Source organism: Suillus fuscotomentosus (assembly GCF_016647785.1).
Source record: "Suillus fuscotomentosus strain FC203 chromosome Unknown F5891scaffold_172, whole genome shotgun sequence".
NCBI lineage: Eukaryota > Fungi > Basidiomycota > Agaricomycetes > Boletales > Suillaceae > Suillus > Suillus fuscotomentosus.
The window spans coordinates 1-21,620 of record NW_024539684.1 but is presented as its reverse complement, the minus strand read 5'-3'; the positions used below and the strand labels follow the sequence as shown (position 1 = coordinate 21,620).

Here is a 21,620-nt window from a genome sequence, read left to right as displayed (position 1 = left end):
ATGCGAATACAGTTATCTTCCCTGCTGAAGTTCCATACATACCAGCTTTGTCTGTGTCTCGTGCATCCAATTTGTTATTCTCTCTCCAGAGTTGCAGGTATGCAGACCTGTTGTTGACATCTGCTTGTAACCACTGCTCACCATCTCTGTAGAATCCATCTTTTATTGGAACTCAAATCCTCGGTGGTATTCGTGAATTCGTCTTCGGCGTGCAGCTGTTTGTGCTGGGACCACACCTCGTCCTTAGTGTTCGAGAATATCACGCCAACCTCGTGGCCGAATCCGACGCAGAAACTAGCATAAATTCGATTGTCTTCCAGGAGCGTGTACATATACCAACTAGTAGTCCTGTGTAAGGAAATGCTTGCCGAGTATTTTGCAGGGAGATGTTCGGCGGAGGATCCGTCGTAGTATTTACATTATAGTGCGTTGAAGCATATTTAAGACGAGTTTGATATAGACAAACCCATTTCTTGTCGCACTACCGGAAGTTGGTGACTTGCCCTTTTGTGGCTTGACTATATGCCTCTATCACAAATGAGTATGGCAAGGAGATGGGATGCGGAGCATGGATTGGAAAATTAGAGAACCAGAGCTTCAAGCCTCGAGCGCACCTGTAAATTATTGATTAGGCATTGACCACGATATTCTGAATCGCATGCATAAATACGTTGATCGGAGTCACGCCATCGGAGCGTTCCGCCCATGCGACTGCAGATTGTGTGTCGTGTTTGTATCCTTGCAGTGATCTGTTGGAGCTACCAAGACCGTCAGAGTAAAGTACCGATCGAAATACATACGTACATACATATATCCATCATCTGGATCGAATGAATGGAAAGTAGAAGTAGCGTGTCTGAGCTCACACAGTTGATAGTACAAGGGTTCTGCAGCATATCGACTCTCACCTTCACTCAGTGGCGTCATACGACAGAGTTGTGCCTGGCAAGCCATTAGAGTGGCCAATGTAGTCCCTGAATGGACTCATCGCTGATTGTCCCTCTCCACGCTGTCCACCTTTGAAGGTGCTTGTAAGTCAAGCCCTTATTGTTGAATGTCTGACGGTCATAGATATAAGCGTAACCGGCCAGACGCGTGCCCCCATATCATCCATCTCGACAAGAGAGAAGTAAAGGATCGTAGGTCAAGAGTGGAAGGAAGCACTGTTCAGGTCGAGCGTGAAAATTTTAAAAAGGCACTTATGGGGTGAGTATATGCATCTGTCACGAATGAATGCGCGTGGTAGAGATGAGAGCTTCAAGTCCGAGGGCATCAAGCTGACCTAAAAATGTATCAGGAAAGCGCCGACCACGATATTTTCATATGCGTACTTGGATCTGACAGCACTGTCATGTGCCAGAGTAAAGCAAAGGAAGAAGCGACTTAAGCAAGTCATGAAATCGCAGATAGTTGATAATGCATCAGGTCCGCTAGAATGCTCGGATGTCTTCATTGTAATTTGTCTGTGCAGTAGTGAAGTAGTGCGAAATTGTGCGTAAAGGGAAAAGGCTGTCGATGTCCAGGAGACCACCAGTTAACTGATTGGGTGCCGATAATCTGACCGAACCAATGCATCGCTGACCACTGTTAGATAGACATGTCTTCATCAACAATCATCTGGTTTCGAGCACGATTCAACGATACGGAGTATTATGGTTATTAAAAAAATTACGGCTCGAGTATTTGCTTCTATCTTGGATGCGCATGGCAAAGAAATGCGGCGTGTTGAGCGGGGAGTAAAGCGCACTTGACAAAGTATCACTGAGGCGCCAGTCGTCCGAGCACAACAAAAGTGTGCAGTCATCCATCTGGGCCGGACACATCAGGAAAAACCCGAACGGCGGTAGCCCTGGTCACCAATATAATGCACTCCATAGCTACCATACTGACAGGTAGGCACCCGCCTAAATCTGTCGGTCGATGTACCCGATGTAGCTGACACGACGCATACAGAGACCAACGTATATAACATTATCACGTCCAAAAACCTATAGTACCAGTATCCTACATACCTGTCTGTAGTAGCGGCAACTCTATGTAATGGCACTTGAGACGCAAAACATATCAAGGTCAATAAATTCGTTGAAATAGAAATTGCTTGCCATCTCATAGACGTTTGCGCTTGTCCAGCTGGGGTCTACCTTTTGGCCCATTTTCGGAACAAGGTGACATGGCCGAACAAGCTCGTCGACGTGTACGACTGCTCCATTCCAACGTAAGTGACGAGTCGAACGTGAAACTTGACGCAAACCTGAGAACTGGTCTGGCTCCCTGAATGGCGTGAACCATTCAACATAGGCAAGAGGTCGCGAGTATGAGCCGAACTGACGAGGCAGCGTGAAGATTACACGCACCTGCGCAACCTGAACAGCTATGACTGGGAGTCCATCACCGTACATTGTAAGTTAAAAAGCAATAACATACCTTCCAAAGTGTACAACTTTGATGCTCGGACACCATCAGTCAACAACGCCATGTCAAATCGCGCGGGAGAACCTGGCTTCCGTCCAGAAGGTGATGGAAGCACTTCAGGTGTTGCCCTCACCCGCAGACGCTTCGGTAACTCCGACACACGGGGGTTGGGGGGAATGATTATGACAGCTTGCCGAAAAACATCAAAATGGTCTTGATAACCGGGCACGATGTGATTGTGTGGCATGTACTTCCGTAAAAATGACTTGAAAGCAGGCAGAAAATCGATGGCGCCATGCATGGTTTCATGATGCTGGATAGATTGTCGTGGGTGTGGAGGTGTCTTCGCAAGAACGTGGACAATGTCTTGCGAAACCACTGGTACGAAGTCAAAGTCTTCCTCGGCATCAGAGTCGGAGTCATAGCCATATTGATGTTCAGTCTGAGCGCAATGTTCAGCGACCCACTCAAGGTAAGAGACCCGCCAGAAGATTGCTTCGTGTGAAAAATTGACGGTCCTTTCAGTGGTGTTTGCAGTCCTCGCTTGAGACTGCAAACTTGTCACGTGACGACTCAGCCACAGCGCTCGCCTTCCTTTCTAAGTTTCTTGCGCTCGTTTTTGCCAATACCATTCCACATGCGCCTGGACCTCGACCACCGACGATCGACACCGATCGACGTCTCGCGGATCAAAAAGCAGCCCGAGAAATGGAACGACCAACGTCGTTGACTGCCTCCAAGGCACCTGCAAAAACCACTGACAAAGAAGCAGGTGGACCTTGATATGGGGTTCTCGATTCTCGATCTCCAACAAGGCCAATCTCATATGATATCTTCGAGCGCGTCAGTACGTTGTCCTACCTCTACATCAACTTCGTCGCGGGTCTAATTTGGCCGCAGTGTTTGAGGCAGGTGCACCCTGATATGTGCCCATCTCCAATGGGACTGTGGCCATCCTGAACTCGTTTGTCAATGACATCTTCGAGCGCATTGGTACGTCCTCCTACTTCTTCGTCGTGGGTCTATAACCTTTGTCGCAGTGTTCAGGCAGGTGCACCCTGATATGTGCCCATCTCCAATGGGACCGTGGCCATCCTGAACTCGTTTGTCAATGACATCTTTGAGCGCATTGGTATGTCCTCCTACTTCTTCGTCGCGGGTCTAACCTTTGTCGCAGTGTTGAGGCAGGTGCACCCTGATACCGGGGATCTCCAATGGGGCCACGGCCATCTTGAACTCGTTTGTTCAAACGATATCTTCGTGCGCACCTGTGCACCCTGACAGACTGAAGAAAGTCGCCGCAGATCCAATTGGATTTAGGTATGAACTTCTATTGGACGAGTTTTCTCAATTTTCACTTACTATCGAATTATAGGGAATTGTTTTGTCACAAACGATATTCTTCGTGCGCACCTGTGCACCCTGACAGATGGGCATATCCAATGGGCCACGGCTGTCGGATAAACCACGAGTAGATGGGTCTGCCCCCAATGCACGGCATTTTTTATATCACCACTTATTCACTAGTTGAGACACGACGAGAACATGTATTGTAAGTATCTAGTTAACCACAATGACAAGTTCTTCCGCAGCTATAGCAAGGGTCACAGCCTGGCCTGTTTGGGTTCATGTAATGTTCGCGAGCCTCTGCTGGATTGTCGTTCCAAGACAAGAGGTACTTGAATATGGTACCAGGGTTGTCGAAATTCTCAGCCCACCCACCCCAGTCGCAGATCTTCCGAAATGACCAGCCTCGCACTGTGTGCAGAAATTGATACCCGCTGCAACGAAACGAGTGGGTACCGTATGGACACGGATCAACACTTATGTCGAGGAGATTGTTCCGGAAGCATTCGAGGAAGGAGTCTGAGGTCTGAGTATAACATATCAACCTTAATTCTCTTGATGACTACTAACCTTGAGCTCACCATGCAGTCTGTCGGGCTCACACTAATGCTGTCCACACCAATCCTTTTGCGAAAGATGAACCCATTGAGTTCTCTGTGTCTCTCGTGAGCTATTAGCCACCAGATAGCGAATGCTCGCAGCAAGCACATCCACGGTCGGTCAGGATCAGCGTAGATGTAAAATGGGGCTATGCCTGTGGGTTTGAGGTTAGCTGTAAGGTGGGCAACAGCCCATACAGTCACTGACCTCCATACTGATGTGTCTTTCGAAATGGTAATTCTAGCTTCACTCGAAACTGTGCAGGTTGGTAGCTGACCTGTGACGTGAAAAGCTCGGGAGTCGCATCGAGCCAGTGGTTTTTTATCAGCAAGTCCTGAACCTGGAATGTGACATCGGCCCAGGTGATCCGCAATGCTTCGTCATAGCGGAGCAGGCAAAGCATGGAGAGAAGGTAGAGTAAATAAAGCATCTCACGGAGTAAAAATCCAGCCCATTCAGAAGGATTTTCTGCCTTTCGTTTGCGTGAGATCGGGCCAAATTCTTTTCGGTCTGTGGACCATGCAAATTCCCAGAGCCTCTTCATGGTAGGTTCATCCATCGCGCGAGCACTCATTACTGCTTCGCCTGCTCGGATCTATAGCGTGAAATCAGCACCGACACCTATTTTCATGATGCTAAAGTCCAATACCTTTCGCCGGCGAAGACTGACCATATACTGTGAAATCGTCACCGAAAGTGAGGGGTTTCCGATGAATCTGCCTGGCATAGCTGGGTGCTCCAGCCATGGCTATGTTCCGAGCTGGTAGTCTCTGCCAAATTTGTGGCTTATGGCGGCACGCATCTTCTGTGCTGTGCCATACGTTGTCTTCTTAGATAGATGATCTATAGATAAACACCTATAAAAACAAATATCTCCACGGTCAGCGATTCAGACAAATACCAATGGCTGATAACATGGTCGTTCGTGGGTGGCTGTTTACACTTCCCAAGCTATGTCAGACCACAGTACTTCTGTAAGGTCAGCAACAATGCAGTCAATCCAACAAAAATGAAACTGAAATGAAATCACTCCAACGGTATGGCAGTGATTGAAAGACGAAAGAAAACTAGTCAACCTAACGGTATGGTGATGACAAAAAGAAACAAAGAAAAAAAAGACACCTCTTCAAACCTTCCTTCAACAACAATGCCTTGTAACAATCGTATCTCGAAAGAGTTGTGTGGAATTACAGCAATCAACCCCCTCAGCACAAACAGGTAGAATCAAAGGTCAAGACTAATCAATGCTCAGTAGAACTCTTAGCTCACTGTTGAACCTGCTGCCAAGGAACTCATGATGAGTATTAAACAGAATCAGGAACGGACATCCTTGGTTTCAGTACCAAGTCCCCTATTCAACAACTAAAGTCTAGCAGACAAGGAAGATCCTGGCTCAGTATCACTACTCAGATGAGTGAGGTCAAGCGTTACTGTCAATCCCTAAAGTCTCCCCACTAAACTATTCGGAGTCTAGATGGACGAAAGAGACAACACAAAAGCTTCTGAAAATATGAATGAAAGCTTAGCACTGAAACTTGAAAGAGAAGAAAGAGAGAGGATCACAGAGAGAGAGAAAAGAGAGAAAGAGAGAAAGAACGAAAAAAAACAAAAACAAAAACAAAAGAAAAAGAAAGACTAAAACAAAAGAGTGACAGAAAAGAAAGACAAAGAAAGAAAGAGAGAGAAAAGAGAAAAAGAGAAAAAAAAAAGAGAAAGAAGAAAACTAGAAAATCAAAGAAGAAAAAAATAAAAATAAAGTTCTGTCGGTCATTGAGCACAGTGAGCTCAAGGTCTTGGTCGTCGTTGGTGGTGATGAGCTAAGGGTGTTGCTGAATGCTGATGCTGATGAGCTTAGGGGCTTGCTGGTTACTGAAAGTTGCTGGCTGACTACTGGTTACAATGACTTTGCTGAAGGTACTTGACAGCCCTGGTCACTGTTGTTGACAATGATCACACTTCACACACAATTTTATTCTGAAAGTGGGGCTTAAAAGCTCTCTTCTTTGGGCAAAAATTTGGGTCTTATATACAAAAAAAAGGGTGGCTGTGCTACATTTTTCCCGCCATCTATGAGGGGTGGGCTTAGTCAGCGGTACCAAAAATCATTTTGCAGGGGTTGCTTATGTTGCACCAAATGAGACCATAATTAGTCAGCATTAGTCAGCATGCTTGGGCTGAGTGTTCTGTCATCACTTGATTTGGATCAAAAGTCACCTGACTTAAGATCATGTGATTTAGCATCATGTGACTGAAGGGTCATGTGACAGGCTGATTGTGCACTGCAAGAGAAATATTCATGATCATTGGTGTTCCATTCTGATGTCATTTTGTTGAATGAGAAAATGACGCGAGGCATGTATTTAGGGTTTTGAGGAAGTTTTCCCAGGGTAACCCATGCTAGAACTATTTTTCACAGTCACCTGACATGTGTGGGATTCAGCCTGAGTCATTGTTGAGGATGACTAAGCAAAATTTATCGCAGAATTAAATATACAAAAAATATTCAGCCTGTCTGAGTTCCATTGAAAAGATGAAATGACATATTTGTCTGAGCTGCATTCTGGCTTTAGAATAGAGGGAAATGGTTTCGTAGTGATTTCTAGGGTATTAGGCTCATGGGAGAGCATTAGTCATCCATGCACCGAACCAGTTTGGTGCAGGTCAACGTTGCACGTGGAACACTGGGATCCTTTGCTTTCCCGGTCCATATATCGTTTTCGTCGCATCTCGATTCCATAGCTTAGCACGAAATAAACACAACATTTGATGCACTCACTTATCCATGATCCATAGCGCGATCCACGTTGGAAATTCAGCTGGAAGGTTCGGAAAAAGATTGTCAATCTCGCTCGCAACTTGTGCTTTGTCGATGGTGACACAAAATTCTTTAAACTGATTCCAGTATCTGGAGAGATCACATGCGTGAGATTCAAGAAATTTTCGCTGGTCCCATGCCATACCTCTGGTAGTCGGAGAGTGTTGTACCAATAACCACTCCCTCTGATGCTGCCTGCAAACTAGATGCTAACTGGTTGTTGCTGCGTTTAGGCTTCTTCTTTTTCACATTGTCCTCGCCACCAGCAGTGTTTGTAGTACTGAACCGAAGGGTGCCGGCAGCTTCACAGTCATCAACATCAAAGCTGTTGAGGAGAGATTCCTCCTCCTCGGTCTGATCCTCTTCTGCAGCCTCGATACTGATGCGTTTTGACTCGGTAAAGTATAAATCAGCACCTTTGAAGGCATGTAGTAAGGACTCGGACATGATAGAAAATTTGGGTTCAGAGTCTAGACCAAGTGATCGAGAATTGAAACACTCGGCCGGCACGGAAACAAACTAACTTGAATGCCCTGATTCAATTTAAACATTGAAACTGACACGTAAATATATTACCATTACAGTTCATGGTGTCACCATGTCTCAACATCACTCAGAGTCAGAAGAGCTCGAACTGCCCGTACTTGGTCAAATGTACACACCAGGACAAGCAGTTGAATCTTTCATTTGGACAGTGTATGTCACACATTTCTCCCCCTTTCAGCATGTTTGATTTAATTCATGAAAATACAACAGAACAGCGAAGACAACGAAGGCTAACTTACACGAGAAGCTCAAGAGCTATGACAGGCCAACCCGTGGCAATCACATGGAGATGTTGGACAGACTTCGTCAGTTTTCCAATGACCGAGACGAGGGGCTGAGGTGTGTCACCGGCGTGTGTGCTGAATCAGTGCTCGTGTACCTAATTCTTGGTAAAGCTTATTCAGGCCTAAGTTGAAACAGAAACGAGGGGAACATGCCTCACGCCAATCCCTTTCGAAACGAAGGATTGAGGAGGTGTATAAAGATACACGCACGTTACACATGGAGACTCCAAGCTCTGGGTGCCATAACACAGTTGTCCAGTCCCACGCAGAAGCATGCATTGTCAGCAACAACGCGCCGTCCAAACCTCGCACAATGATGCAGACAGCATCCATGTCTCTGCCTCCAGAGGTAATCCCCCCCAAAAACCTCGGAATTGCGCACCTTGGCCAAGAGCAGTTTTCGTATGACAGGACAACTGTGCCGTCACCTCCTACAGTCCACCTCTCAAAAGATATCAACCAGCTGTGTGAAGAATGGGAGGAATCGAACTTACTTGTTGTCAACGGTCGTGGAATCCCTGTCAAGTATTGGGGTGAGTTCTACAAGAAAGGAAAGGGTGTCAAGACTGCAGCATGGGATGCACTTTGAGTAGAATAGGGAAATTGGAAGGTATGATTGATCTCCAGCGAGTCACACATGCTATCTGACCGTTCATTTGTCTTCAAGTTCATTGCTGAAGAACGGCAGCGATACCCAGACAACACCTCGTTCTGGCGTGCATTCAGTGATGAGAATAGTAAGATTTTTTCTTACCAACAGATCCTGAACCATCTTGCAGAGCACCGAGTCTCTGCTGCTGCCCGAGATGCTAAAGATGCACGCGATTTTTTTGGTGGCAACCTCAACCACCCACTGGCCCGCGGTGCCTTTTGCTACACAAAAGGTGGCAGGGCTTACTTGTCGAGCAAGGACGACGCCATTGCAAAAAAGTGGCGCGAGCTTCTGACGACACGTCCTGACATTGTCGAACAACGGACACGCCAAATCTTCGATGGACCACAACCCTGAGGAGCAGGTTTCTTGATCATAAGTAAGGTAGCTTCGATGTTCACTCAGGCATTTGTCCAATAGTTCATTAACAGTAAATTTTTCTAATCTACTACTGTACACACAAGTATGCGCTACATAATCTAGTTATTTTGTCTCCACACCTGCGGCCCCAACTGTTGCGCCCAAAGATGTTGTTGACAAGGGGCCATGCTTTCTCCGACACCGAGGGCAGTGGTCGTAGATAACTTGGCACAGTTAGATGCTAAACCGAGCCATTCAAGGTTTTCATGAAGGAACACATCGGAAGTTGTTCCAGTGTGCATGAAGGTGTTCTGCGGAGTGACTGAGGTATGATATATAGACGTCCGGGCCTCGAGAACGTCCTGGCGACAAATATTAATGACAATTTAATCTATAACGAGAATACTCACTTTCGTGTTCCTCAGAACCAGCATATCTACCTTATTGCTGTGCTTCAAGAATTCCAGGTATAGTTTGACAGACTCTTGCCCATCCAGAATTTTATGGAGCTTGTCGTATATGTCTTGGATTTCCTAGAGACAAAGTTAATATATTACTAGCATGTAGATACCAATACTCGACTTTGATGATGGCTTATGGTGCGCCATGTGCCAGGACGTGCGTGAGATGACCGTCGTCCACAGAATATTGACAGTGGAGCTATGTAACTGCATGAATTAGGATGGGATGTCAGGAGAGCCCATCACACAGGCTCGTGTTTTGGGATGACAACGTCAATGCTATACAAGCTGCGCGATACTAAATACATGGGGGAAGGGGGCACTAGATACAGTAGGTTGAAAAATAACAAGTGTATCAGAGAGTAAGATCGATAAAGTTATGACTGGCACCGGCGCTCCAGGGCACTACATCATCCCCATCTTGAGTGAGGTCCATGACATCACTGACTGCCACTGCTTCGTCATCGCGCGTGAGATCAATGACACCAGTCGCAGAAGAGAGAGTAGCGTTTGAGGTGCTGGGATGATTCGGAGACTGCAGAATCATTGTCTGCACCCAGGAATCGTAAATTTTGTCGGCGAGCCAAACTCGAACATATCTGTGAGATCGCGGTGCACGATCCTCACAATGAGAGCAGCCAGGTGAATCCTCGAGCAACTGGAGTGTGGACTGCTCGAGGTCATGAGTGGGCACATCGTTATTGTGCCCTGGAACACCTGCAAGGGCTTTTTTCGGGTGCACAGCATGGCTCTGAAACACTGCCCTCGTGCAGGCAGGAGCAAGGGCAATCTGTACCTGACATTAATCAAAATATTCCACGCAGAGGAGAACGGCGACAAACCTCATCACTTGCAGGAGAATTATTAGCCAGGTCCTCGAGGACTTCATTCAAGACCACAACAGGCCAGATCATCGAGCGAAAGGTGCTAACAACCTTCTTCGATTCCCAGCCAAGAAGCTGTTGAACAAGCGAGGCAAGTGGAGCAATGTCGGGCGGGGCGGGGGATTGGAGAATAGGCAGCTTGGTGATTGCAGTGACAGCAGGGCGTGCATACAAGTCGACAACATGTGGATCAGGGAATGAGTCAGGGAACGAGCGTGCAAGAGTAGGATGAGAACGTCCCATTTTTCCAGTGGGGTCATCCACAAGATGATACCGAGCGGCATCCCGCCACCGTTGCAGAGGCCCATCAAGGCTGTTGCCACACATGGCAGTGCGAATCACACCAGCATCCATGCAGCGAGCCAGGCCAAGCGCCATTTCACGACCACACCCCACCAGGCCCTTCTGGAAAGCAGGTCTTGTCAGCCAGGCTGGCAGCAGACTGGTTCAGCTTACCTTGTCATAATCACCGCCACAGCATATGGCAAGGGTGAGGAATCCATCGCCAGTAAGATGGCAGTCCACGTGCTCTTGAATCGCACTCGCTGTATATAGTTTGACCATCGAATCAATTGAAAATGTCGAACTTGAAATGGATCAGAGCATGCAAATGAGAGAACGAGAGAGAACTTACTTGCGCAGGACAGTGTGAGCACCAAAAACAAATGTGTCGCTGTCGTCCATCATGACAGCGTCAATAACACCGGCACCGTTCATCTGCGCCAGCTGCGCCTCGGCTTCTCCAGCAGCCTGCCAGTAGATAGATCTAAGTGAAAAGTGTGAATAAAAAATAATAAGAAAAAAATGTACCGTGATCCATTGCACATTGAACACATTCAGTAGTCGCTGCGTAGGCTTGACCATCCAATGGTCGTTGGTGGATACCCTGTGGCCCCATTTGATCTGCGGTCGCTGGTTGCCGTCGAACACGAAGACTAGCTGGACTGGCAGACAGGCGAGGCAAGCGAGGCGAAATAAAAATGTGCGGAGGGCAGGATTTTGGCCCGTCTAAGCATGTGCACGGTGCCACCTGCCCTGCTGGCATTGTTCGAACCACGCACTAGATTTAAACGTGAGTATTCAAGCACAGACAGCGAGCAGGAGAACACGAACCTTGCGTCGATGCCCACAACATAAGGCACATGCGGTGTGGGTCCCTCGTAGTGGCCCTGGATGGTGAGAGAGATGAGGGGCATGGTTGCTGCAGCAGGTTTGAGGACCTGAAAAACGGGGTGAGTTGTCATCACCCGGCGAGTGAACAATGGGGAGGACGTGTCTCCCATAAGTCGTTGATGCCCATCATGACGAGCACGCTAGAAATGTAATTATAGATCAGTAAGGGCTGATGAGCACAGCTGCTAGATAGGTGGAGGAGATGGGGAGCTGAACGAGAACAGGAGACTCACTTACCTACAGCGAAATGTGTACATAAGCGCCGGTGGCAGTACCAGCCAAGGTCCTGGACTGCAAATCCGAGGACCGTCAATCTGCAGTATAGCAGCATGCAGCGCGGTTTTTTTGGCGGGAGGAGAGGTCGGGTTACCACCCAAACCGAAGGTGGGTGCAAATGGAAGATTGACGGTCCTAATGTGCGAAATTCGCAGTCCCTCGGTTAGCGTGTCGGCATTTTCCCTTAGGCATGTTACATTGTGCTCACCTGCTCACCCAGGCACCCTCTGATCCGTCCAGCAGCTTTTGGAGCTCTCCCGCAGCTCAAAACCGTCGATTTTCGCCGCCCACGGCGTCCGCTGATCCGTCCCGCACATATTCCGTGCTGATTTCAAACTCTGGATGGGCTGGACTTAGAACTTCTGGGGTCGCGTCTGGACTTGTGGCAGTTTCACGCGAGGCAGTGTAGATGAGGAATCTTGACTATACGTGAAAACACTTAAAACAAAAGGGGTGCTCAACAGCAAGACCGGGATACGAGACAACGACTCGACCCAAAGGACAACCACTGAGAGAAGTTCCTCGAAATAAAGTGGAGGGAAACTCTGTGAGCTAGGCGGGCGCTAATAGGCGCGAGAAGATAACGCGCGCGAAGGCGCGCGTGCGCGAGGTGAAGGCGCGCGAGATGCGCGCGTGAGCGGGAGGTCCGAGAATGCGCGCGCGCGAAGCGAAGGTGCGCCTAAAGCGTTAGAGGCAAGATCTTACTGAGGAGTGAGTGCAAAGGTGGAGGATTGACAGGAGGATATGATCGGATAACAAGTGGGGAGGTGATCTATTCACTTTCCAGTACACAAAGATAAGGGAAAAGTAAGTACCAGAACCAAAGGAAACCCTTCTGTATTTAAGAATGGAGAAGGCGCGCTTCCGAGCGCGCTCCCGAACCGAGTAACCATATCAACTCTAATTATAACTAAGTTTAAATAAACTTTCCATAAGTAGCGCGGATGTCGGACCGAAGATTTTATTAGTTCAATGGATAAGATAGAAATAACGCACCAGCGAATCAGTAAGGACATGGGACGGATGGACGGACAATAGCGCGAAGACCTATGAGGAGGCGCGCGAAGCGCGCATAGCGCATGCCTAGGTAAGGCGCGCCTAAGTTCGCACGAGTTCGCACGAGACTGGTCCTTAGGAGTAGAGCTGTAACATATAGGAATGTATGGTTAAAGGCCGGATATTCGTCATTGAGACGCGCGAGTCTCTACAGCGGTGGCACTGCAAGATTGGTCAGCTGTCACACAGTCACACTGGACCGTCAATTTGTTCATGATCAGCTCTACTTCCTCATCAGGGAAAACCTCCCGCGAAGATTTTGTAAAATTTTGTAAAATTTTCTGACTTTCTGAAAATACATTAAAATATTCCAAGTCCCTCTACGGATGGGTGAAAATTTATGAAAATCCACACGAATACAACAAAATGATTATAATGTGATTAAATACTAGAATATCGCAAATCACAAGATATGAAAATGAGGAAATGAGACAAAACGTGTAACGCAAAGTCCCTGTGCTATCAGGAATGCCCTACTCATCCCATCGAAATTGATTCGCGCAAATGCTGCTTTCAACTCAGCGGATGCAAAGTCAACCAACTTCAGATCAAGTAGGGAAGAAAAAATCTGGTAGAACACAGTAAGATAGTGCTTGAACAGTTAGAAAAAGATGCACCACAGTAACCACAGCTGAGACCATGGAATTCGGGATCCGATGTTCATAGTAGCAATAATGGCATCGACTGCTGATAAATTTTTAGAAGTATAGTTATGATCAGAGTATTGCGGTGTATCGTAGCACACGTGTCGGAAGATCGGACAGTGGACATGAGTCAAGAGCTCATCCCGATTGGCTTGAGGACTATGAATAACGCAGTCGAGGTTGGCTTCCAACTTCCTGGAAGCATGTCAATAATATTTGTAGTCTCCAATCCGAGCACCATACCGGAAGGCTGCAGTAGGATTGCCACCGAACATAGGGCTAGCAGTGAGGCCCAAGACCATGGGATGTTCGTCCTGCTCAGTCGTCACACTAGAGCCGTGGACCACAGGGAGGTGGGTAGGGAGGAACCAGGAATCAACCACATGACTCACCTGCGCGCCTCAGAATGCAGTGGCCCGGCTCTGGCCTGAGCTGCGGCTCGAGTAGGGAATTTGCAATTCTGACAGTGAGCATGAGCGGGTCGCTGTGAAACCAGGATTCAACTACATGACTCACCCTCAGAATGCAGTTTTGAGCTATGTGTATGCTCCAAATTGAGCCTGTAGCTGGGAGAGATCAGGAAGGCCGGTTGGACCGCCAAAAAGAAGGGAAAAAAAGGAATCCTACATAGACACCTGGTTTGAATGACCACGCACAGATGAATGCGACAACAGAATTCAGACGCCCGCTCAGAGCGAGACTTAGCTCTGTGGTGGTGATGCCTCTCACCTAGAGTCCCCAACAGTAACCGTAAGGGAGAATGAAAACATAAAGAAAACGACGTGACAGGGTGTGCAAGTGGTTGCCGTGGCTCGTGTAAGTTGCAGAGTGAAACATGAATATTTGAATGAGTTCATTGAAATCAACCATGGGAGCCCTGTGATTAGTAATTAAATCGTTGGTGGTTCAATTTTCAATTTCTCAATTTACTTGTTGTCGCTGAGGCTAAGGCCCTTCGAGCGAGCTCTATGTAGCCAGCAGCAGACACCTCCGAATTCTCCCTCCCACCTGTTTAAATATGTCCCCGTTCTGCATTGCGTGAACTCTACATTTTTGATATACTAGTAATTAGTTACATATCTCATGGCAGGTTCAACTAGAGCCCTGTAGATATCTTTTTCAGTGCATTCACTGACTGCGTTATGGATGTGACTATTTATCAACTATTTACAAGCTTTTACAAAAATTTGATGAAAGTTTGCCATAATTCTCGAGAATTGTTGTCACATTTTCAAAATTCCTGTGGGAGGTTTTCCCTGATGCTGGCGTTGAAGCCATAACGCCATTTGTTCCTCATAGTCACGCTTGTTGCTCGCACGGTAAGCTTCTTTAGCGAAGTCGATGTGCAGGCGCTCAGGAAGCTCGGTGTTGAATCCATCAGCAGCCCTGAACAATTTGATTGACTGGACATAGTGAGACAATTGATGCAGCTTCGGAATGTTTAAATGATCGTGAACATCAAGTTCCTTCAACACATCCTTGTGCACGTGAAATACTGTGAGTGTGTTTTCGAGACCGTCCAGGGATTCGCTCGTATGTGTATGCAGTTGTGCATAATAGCAAAAGTCCAGTATGGCCCGTGCAACAACAACGACTCGACTGAAAACCGAAGTGGATCAAATACTTGAAAAATAGCACAAATAAAAACATACCTTGGTACTGCGCCAGCAATTAATGCAACAAAGATATGTTGCATCTCCTTGTGTTCCGTTCCTGTCCACTGTTTGACACTAGATATACCTTTCTTAAAATGACGAAGACCTGGGTAGTCAGGCATGGCCTTGAAGCGGGCATCAATTTCATCCTCGCCCGCAATGTCGAGACACCACTTCACAAGGTGGTCTTTGAAGACTCCTTTGTGCAGCTGGTGGAGGAAGTCTGGTGTGAAAGCTGTGAAGATGTTGGTGTGGGGTAAATTGCCCCAGAATGGCCTATACATGGCACGCAGCCCATCCTCGTCGAATTCTACAGGGTGCCGACCATTCCTCCGTCTCTCTAGCGTCTCTTTTGTTGACTCCGGGTCCTGCATCAACGAGTTTAGTGGGTTGCCCCGCTCATCAGCCGCAACCAAACACTTAGGGCAACGATTCTCCTTACAGCATGCAACAAGGCACTGTTCAGGGAAATCTGCGACATATGCAGCCAGTATGGGGTACACTCGCCGAATGAAGGAGTCAGCACACACCATTTCCACACCATCCCGACCAGCTGCAATGAGAGGTTCCAGCAGCAGAGACAAACAGTGATGAAAAAGTTGGTATCCAGCCAGGGAACATGCGTCAGAGGTGAAGCAGTCGAGTTTTGTGGCTGGTAGGTACCCAATGAGGATTGTTGCCCAGGCAGATGTTTGTCGTCGCTTTTCTTTTGCGATGTTGCCGATTGATAGGTAAATGGGCCAAGCAGATTTGTCGCCTCGAAATTGTGATAACAATGTCTTGTCAGAGGCCAGAATAATAGGTGCCAAGGTTGCTCCTTCGGGCAGTTCTTTCTGATCCAGCGGCAACTTAGATCACGGCGCTACTCTCATTTCAAAATCAATGTTCTACTCACCTGCTTGTCCCACCACCAATCAGCCATCCACATGTCATCTATGAGCTGTTCACTACCTCCTTTGTCCTTGTATGCTCGTGATGGTGCGTATGCCATATGGTTTTTGAATGACGGATTCCCAATAAGATCTTTGACACACTCTACAGGATCTTGCATCCAGATTTCAACCTCTTCACTCAATGACCGCCCATCCTCGTCTTCCCGATTTCCTTGCACCATCACTTTCTTGCAACTCCACGAAGCGCCATGCGGGAGCTCATCCACCCTCTTGAGGAATGTCTGATTGTTGTGAAATGATGGCTTCGTTCGATTTTTGGTCTGTCGTGTCTCATTTTATAGTTTTCTTCATAATATTCAACCAAATACTCACTATGGGTAATTTCAGATATTCATCTGTTTGTGTCTGACCAAGATTTTTGATCATCCATTCGGCTAGTCTCCACTCTTCCTCGTCAGCAAAAGGTGCCCAGACATCCTCGCCCTCATCCTCCTTGTGCTGACAATAGCTTTCAAACACAGTCTTTCCCTCTTCTATTGGCCGGCCAGCATTAGGGTAGCTTTCAAAAAAGCGCCTGTTATATGTGCCATCTTCGTCTTCGACTTCCTCAACAGTTACACGGCGAATTTTCAAAGTGGCATTGTCCAGATCAGGAGGCGAGTGTGTGCGACTGAAGGGGGGAAAATGAGTCTGCGATTTCACCGAGCATATGATCAGGTGCGAATTCCCTTTCATTATCATGTGTATTCGAGTCATCAATCACATCAGCTACAGCATCTGTTTCTGCGATTAAGGCTTCCCACTCCTTTCTGCATTGAGGGCGCCCAAGAATGTGTCTTTTGACACCTCCAACGGTCAGGATGTCCTTGCCGCAGAAGCCACAGTGGTGAGACATGGTAAGGGTGGTAAGGGTAAGAGATATCACAGTTTCGCATTTTCGGGCTTGCTCGGACTCTCAGACTTTTGTTTGGATTGGCAATAGGCAAGTTTTGATTCAGTTTCGCTTTTTTGAGCTATTTTACACTAAACTAATTTAGTGATTCTGAGTGCTGCAAGGTGCACCTCCAACAGTTGTGCCTTGCGTGCCTCCTCACAATGCTCAAATTCTGCCTCCCAACGCTCCAAGACAAGTTTTCGCAGGTATGACTGCAAAACAGTAACTGGTGCTGGTGTTTGGCGATACGGGGGGTAGGTGTCTCAGGTACTTCCAAGAGATGGGGAGCGGGAAGGGGGCTTGGAGTAGGAGCAGGAAGGAGACTTGGTGTGGCAGATGAGGCTGCCCCGTTGTCATAGTAAATTGGCAACAGAATTCTGCGGACAAGCTTTCGCCTGTAAGTTGATTAGTAATTGTGAGGATGCAAACATGAATTGACGCACTTTTTTAGGTTCAATTTGAATGTTATCGGCTCTGTGGTGAAGTCTGCTGATGGTGTGCATGATCTAGATATCAAGTCAGATCATGGTAAGTGTTTTGAAATCGGACTCATTCATACTGCTTGAAGAGGTTTACTTGATCCATGGCAGGGCAACTCAATGGATGAATGGATGCAGTTATGGGATTGAACGTTGCAGGTATGTTTTCGCCTTCTTATAGGCTGCAGACTCCTGATTCACCCGAAGATAATTTTTATTCAATTCAACAGACTTAAAGTTTGGAAGAGCGTGTTGTTGACACGCTGTGTGCATGTTGTCATGCACATAAAAATCGGTATGTTCCTCACATTTAAATTTTACCTGATCATCTCTTAACCTAAAATTTTGTTCTATGGCTGGCAGATTACTCTCGAAGTCTCAGCGCACTGCACCAGGTGCTTCCAAAGCAGGATCCAAGGATATACCAACCCGCCTTGGACAATCACCCATGCGCACATCCAGTGGTCGTCAACGCCATCCCACAGAGAAAGAAAATTATCGAAGTAAGTCCCAATTGCTCTCAGAGATTTTAACTGAGCCAAACATACTAGTCTCCGAAGTTCAACATGTTGAGCGACGCCATGAACAGAAAAAACAAAGGACCGACCAAAGGACTGTGAAGGCACTTCGCACAGTCTTCAAACATCATCCTGAAGTCTTTGACAATGAGCCTGCGGAACTCCATAGTGATGCTGACGTTGATGAAGACACTATGGTACGTCTCTCTGTCCTCAGCCGTAGATGATCACTGATTGATGAATCATAATTAGTTCACAGATCGAAATGTTCATAGCAAGCTTTCCTTTAGTACTGGGAAGATACCACCTACTCTCACACCAGTTTCGTGCAACACAAGCTCTGCATGCAAGTCCTTAAGCAACAGCCTCATAAAGGGTTATAAAGGTGCGTGTTCAGAATGTACATCTAGCTACTACTAACACTTGAATCCCAGGCTCATTGTCATCTTCGACTGCGGTGAGTAGTGGTGAAGTCTCCATGTCAGATGGCAGCCCTACTTATCCAGGACGCCACCCTACTGTCCACAATAGTGAGGATGAGTGGGCTGATGATCCTGATGCAGATGAGGATGACTTAGAGGACGGTGACAGTGATGGAGACTCAATTGGTGAACGTGAACCTGTCGTTTTGGGCATCAAGCGGCCCTCAGACACAAAATTTGAAGACCCTATCATGCCGAAGGTGAAGAAAAGTATGGACGGCTCAGCTCAGCGCTTGAAGGCCAGTGATTTCGATGATATCACGAAGGAGATTCTCACTACTGCAATCACAATTTTCCAGTGCCTGGTTGTCACTCGCGCACCATTTCCAGACTCGATCCTCATTGAGACGAAGCTAGCTAAGGAGGCCTGGCGTGAAGCATGCAGCACCAAAGGGATCAATGTTCGACTAACACCTGGGTTAATGAAAATGGTGAGCTGTCTAATCTTGTGATTGTGTTGGACTCATTCATCGTGATCTAGATCTTGAAGAGAACTTCTCATGTCCGCAGCGAGCTGAAGACCAAGATGCGATCGCTGACAGGGTCATTTTTTGGCTTTCGTGCGAATGACAGTAGGGAAGTGATTAGGCGCAATCGTGATCGTGCAGAATCTCTCAAGGAGGGTTTGCTGTTTGCTTACAAGGTGTGTGATGGATCATCTACATTATTTGTTGTTTGAACTCATGCGATTCTAGGACTGGGAGTCCAAGCAGGGAATCTACAAGACGGACTTATTACAAATGGGTGTCAATCACATGTGGTTTGCAAACCGCAATGATGAGGGCATCGTTTACCACCGGTACTTCAACCCTTTGCCTGTCGAAACAATGGCACTCTTGCTGGCGTCTGTGAGTACTAGGACCACTTTTCTGATGTTAGCAACACTGACGAATGACAGATTGAATGTTGCATTGACGAGTGGGGTACAGGTATCAAAGAAGATGTCAAGTTCTCGGCAGCAAATTATGCATCTGTCTACAACACCCATCTCGACTCCTTGCAGCGCTTTGAGGAACACACGGCCCCCTACAAACTCCTCGAAAAAATCCATGTCAATCTGCACGATGCAGCTAGGTGAGTCTTCATTCAATCAAGACTACTATAGAAGTTCTAATGGCAACTTGAAGGTTTCATGCAGGTGTAGACTTCCTCCTCGCGTCGTCAACTGGGTCCCATGTGACTGAGGAAGCATTTGATGATGCTCTTCTGGAGTATGAGCAGGAGTTGCAGGACGAGGAGGAGGAACAGGACGAGAGGGATGGGACAGAGGCTCAGGGAGATATGTAATTTTATATTGAAATATATAACTACATTGTGCTACATACAGGTGCGCTATGACAGATATATTTTGTCACTCTCATGTTACATGGCATGTCATAGCGCTCTGTAGAGTCCTCGGGAGGTACATTGCTCTACAGATTGGGGGGATGACGACGGGGCTACAGAGGCTATGTTGCCTACAGAGCCCTATATTCTCATCTAGATTTTTCCTGATGCATGTGTGGCGTAATGCAAAGGTTCTGTGGAACAGGGAAGTAAAAGCAGCATGTCTGAGCTGATAGCCCCAAGGATAAACCCATTTGAGATCCATCATATATCTGAACATAACGAAGGAAGTGAGTAGAAGCCCAGATGGTTGACAATACAGTGGCACTGGTTTGCAGGACACGACTTAAGTGACTCATCTGACATCTGGACTGGACTTAGGCGAATGGTGAAATCATATTTGTGAAAATGAAAGTGTGAGAAGTATATGGATGGGTACGATGAGCACCATCAAACATAATGGCAATGATTCATGATGCTGCAAGGAGAACAACTCTCTTCTCACTCACGGCGTGGCAATAAGCAGAATGGTTGGTGCCTTTCACATTACACAATATTGATGTCTGTGCTAGTATGACAACATCTGGCACAAATGGTACCTGCATATTTTCAAACTCCGTGCTTCGCCTCCGACTCAGAGATCGACCAGTTCAAGCACAGCATCAAATTTCCTCACTCTCAAAACACATACATAACATATATATAGTCAGATCACAAGTCTATCAATAGAGGGCATTCGCATAGGAAATACTCTCATGTTTGGCGCAGTTCCCTACATCCGCAACTAGTGGGTGCGAATGACGCATAGTATGGTATTCCCTGGTGAAGCCATATCATATGTGTGGCACTAGGTGAGACTTCGTGAGGGGTGGTAGTCAAATGCCAGTAGAACATTCTGGAAAACATAAACATTAACTATATACACATGGCATCACCAGTACATGCATCATGTAGATCTCGGCGGTACAAACAGGCGGCCCGAACGTTGGTATATCTAGTACGAACATTAGATCATTATAACCCCCAATATCCCCCGCTCACTCATGCCCATCCCTCAAATATGACCCTGGTCTCAAATGATCCTACTTGGTGGCCCATGATCAAATTGAATATCTTTAATAGCTATTGGATTGGTTTGTCGTATCAGTTCATGATGTCTCGAATCTCTCGATCTAACATCGACTTGTGGTTTTGCAGTTGCCGCAGGCGTTGTGGTGTTATATGATTGGGGTGGAGCCCCTTCAGTGACAAATTCTGTATTATACGGGCCAGCTGATCATGGGCCCATGTTGTGTATATTCTCGATGATGACGGATGGGCTGGGACTCATATTATTTCCGATGGAGACGGGTGGGCCCATGTATGCCAATGATATATATATCCTTAATGTTGACGGATGGGCCGGGGGAATATGATCATTCATGGAGATGGGTGGGCCCATCTGGGTAATATGTAGAGTAGGATATTATAGACAGCTGGGCTGAAGAGAGATGTAAGGCAAATATTGTTATATAGACGGGCAGGCCGACGTGGGTGTATTACATATATGGGTGGGCCGAGGTAGGGGAATATTACATAGACGGGTGGGCTGACGTAGGGTGTATTACATATACAGGTGGGCCGACATGGAATGTATTACATATACGGATGGGCCGACGAAAGAGATATCAAATAGACCGGTGGGCCGAGGGTGCTATAAAATATTTATTACATAGACAGGTGGGCCGAGGTGGGGTATAATTATATAGACGGGTGGGCCGATGTAGGATGTATTATATAGACGGGTGGGCCAACATAGGATGTATCACATAGACGGGTCGGCC

General features: G+C 47.0%; 8 protein-coding genes across 8 annotated transcripts; 2 read left to right on the top strand and 6 right to left on the bottom strand.

The window, feature by feature from the left end:
- Positions 1-2,033: 2,033 nt before the first annotated feature.
- On the bottom strand, positions 2,034-2,833 carry F5891DRAFT_965943 (uncharacterized protein; the record flags this gene model as incomplete). The annotated part of the gene is made up of 2 exons (XM_041376200.1): positions 2,034-2,377; positions 2,425-2,833. Coding segments are annotated over 2 exons (753 nt in total), but the record flags the coding sequence as incomplete, so codon positions are not given.
- A 1,143-nt stretch (positions 2,834-3,976) lies between these two features.
- Positions 3,977-4,285, bottom strand: F5891DRAFT_965937 (uncharacterized protein; the record flags this gene model as incomplete). Its single annotated transcript, XM_041376199.1, has 1 exon — positions 3,977-4,285. A coding segment is annotated over one exon (309 nt), but the record flags the coding sequence as incomplete, so codon positions are not given.
- A 154-nt stretch (positions 4,286-4,439) lies between these two features.
- On the bottom strand, positions 4,440-5,080 carry F5891DRAFT_903691 (uncharacterized protein; the record flags this gene model as incomplete). The annotated part of the gene is made up of 4 exons (XM_041373511.1): positions 4,440-4,513; positions 4,567-4,636; positions 4,700-4,954; positions 5,009-5,080. Coding segments are annotated over 4 exons (471 nt in total), but the record flags the coding sequence as incomplete, so codon positions are not given.
- A 2,051-nt stretch (positions 5,081-7,131) lies between these two features.
- On the bottom strand, positions 7,132-7,621 carry F5891DRAFT_1199002 (uncharacterized protein; the record flags this gene model as incomplete). Its single annotated transcript, XM_041368697.1, has 2 exons — positions 7,132-7,264; positions 7,320-7,621. 2 exons carry the CDS (start codon positions 7,619-7,621, stop codon positions 7,132-7,134), a joined length of 435 nt encoding a protein of 144 aa, XP_041217269.1.
- An 810-nt stretch (positions 7,622-8,431) lies between these two features.
- Positions 8,432-8,947, top strand: F5891DRAFT_904697 (uncharacterized protein; the record flags this gene model as incomplete). The annotated part of the gene is made up of 2 exons (XM_041373525.1): positions 8,432-8,563; positions 8,636-8,947. Coding segments are annotated over 2 exons (444 nt in total), but the record flags the coding sequence as incomplete, so codon positions are not given.
- Positions 8,948-10,283: 1,336 nt separating this feature from the next.
- F5891DRAFT_965935 (PIN domain-like protein) lies at positions 10,284-11,605 on the bottom strand (the record flags this gene model as incomplete). The annotated part of the gene is made up of 5 exons (XM_041376198.1): positions 10,284-10,766; positions 10,818-10,947; positions 10,996-11,111; positions 11,172-11,369; positions 11,423-11,605. The coding sequence occupies 5 exons, from the start codon at positions 11,603-11,605 to the stop codon at positions 10,284-10,286; spliced, it is 1,110 nt and encodes a 369-aa protein (XP_041217267.1).
- A 3,128-nt stretch (positions 11,606-14,733) lies between these two features.
- F5891DRAFT_965917 (uncharacterized protein) lies at positions 14,734-16,793 on the bottom strand (the record flags this gene model as incomplete). The annotated part of the gene is made up of 4 exons (XM_041376196.1): positions 14,734-15,109; positions 15,163-15,998; positions 16,061-16,378; positions 16,431-16,793. The coding sequence occupies 4 exons, from the start codon at positions 16,791-16,793 to the stop codon at positions 14,734-14,736; spliced, it is 1,893 nt and encodes a 630-aa protein (XP_041217266.1).
- Positions 16,794-18,866: 2,073 nt separating this feature from the next.
- Positions 18,867-19,334, top strand: F5891DRAFT_929510 (uncharacterized protein; the record flags this gene model as incomplete). Its single annotated transcript, XM_041373928.1, has 3 exons — positions 18,867-18,902; positions 18,953-19,114; positions 19,167-19,334. Coding segments are annotated over 3 exons (366 nt in total), but the record flags the coding sequence as incomplete, so codon positions are not given.
- Between the last annotated feature and the right edge of the window lie 2,286 nt (positions 19,335-21,620).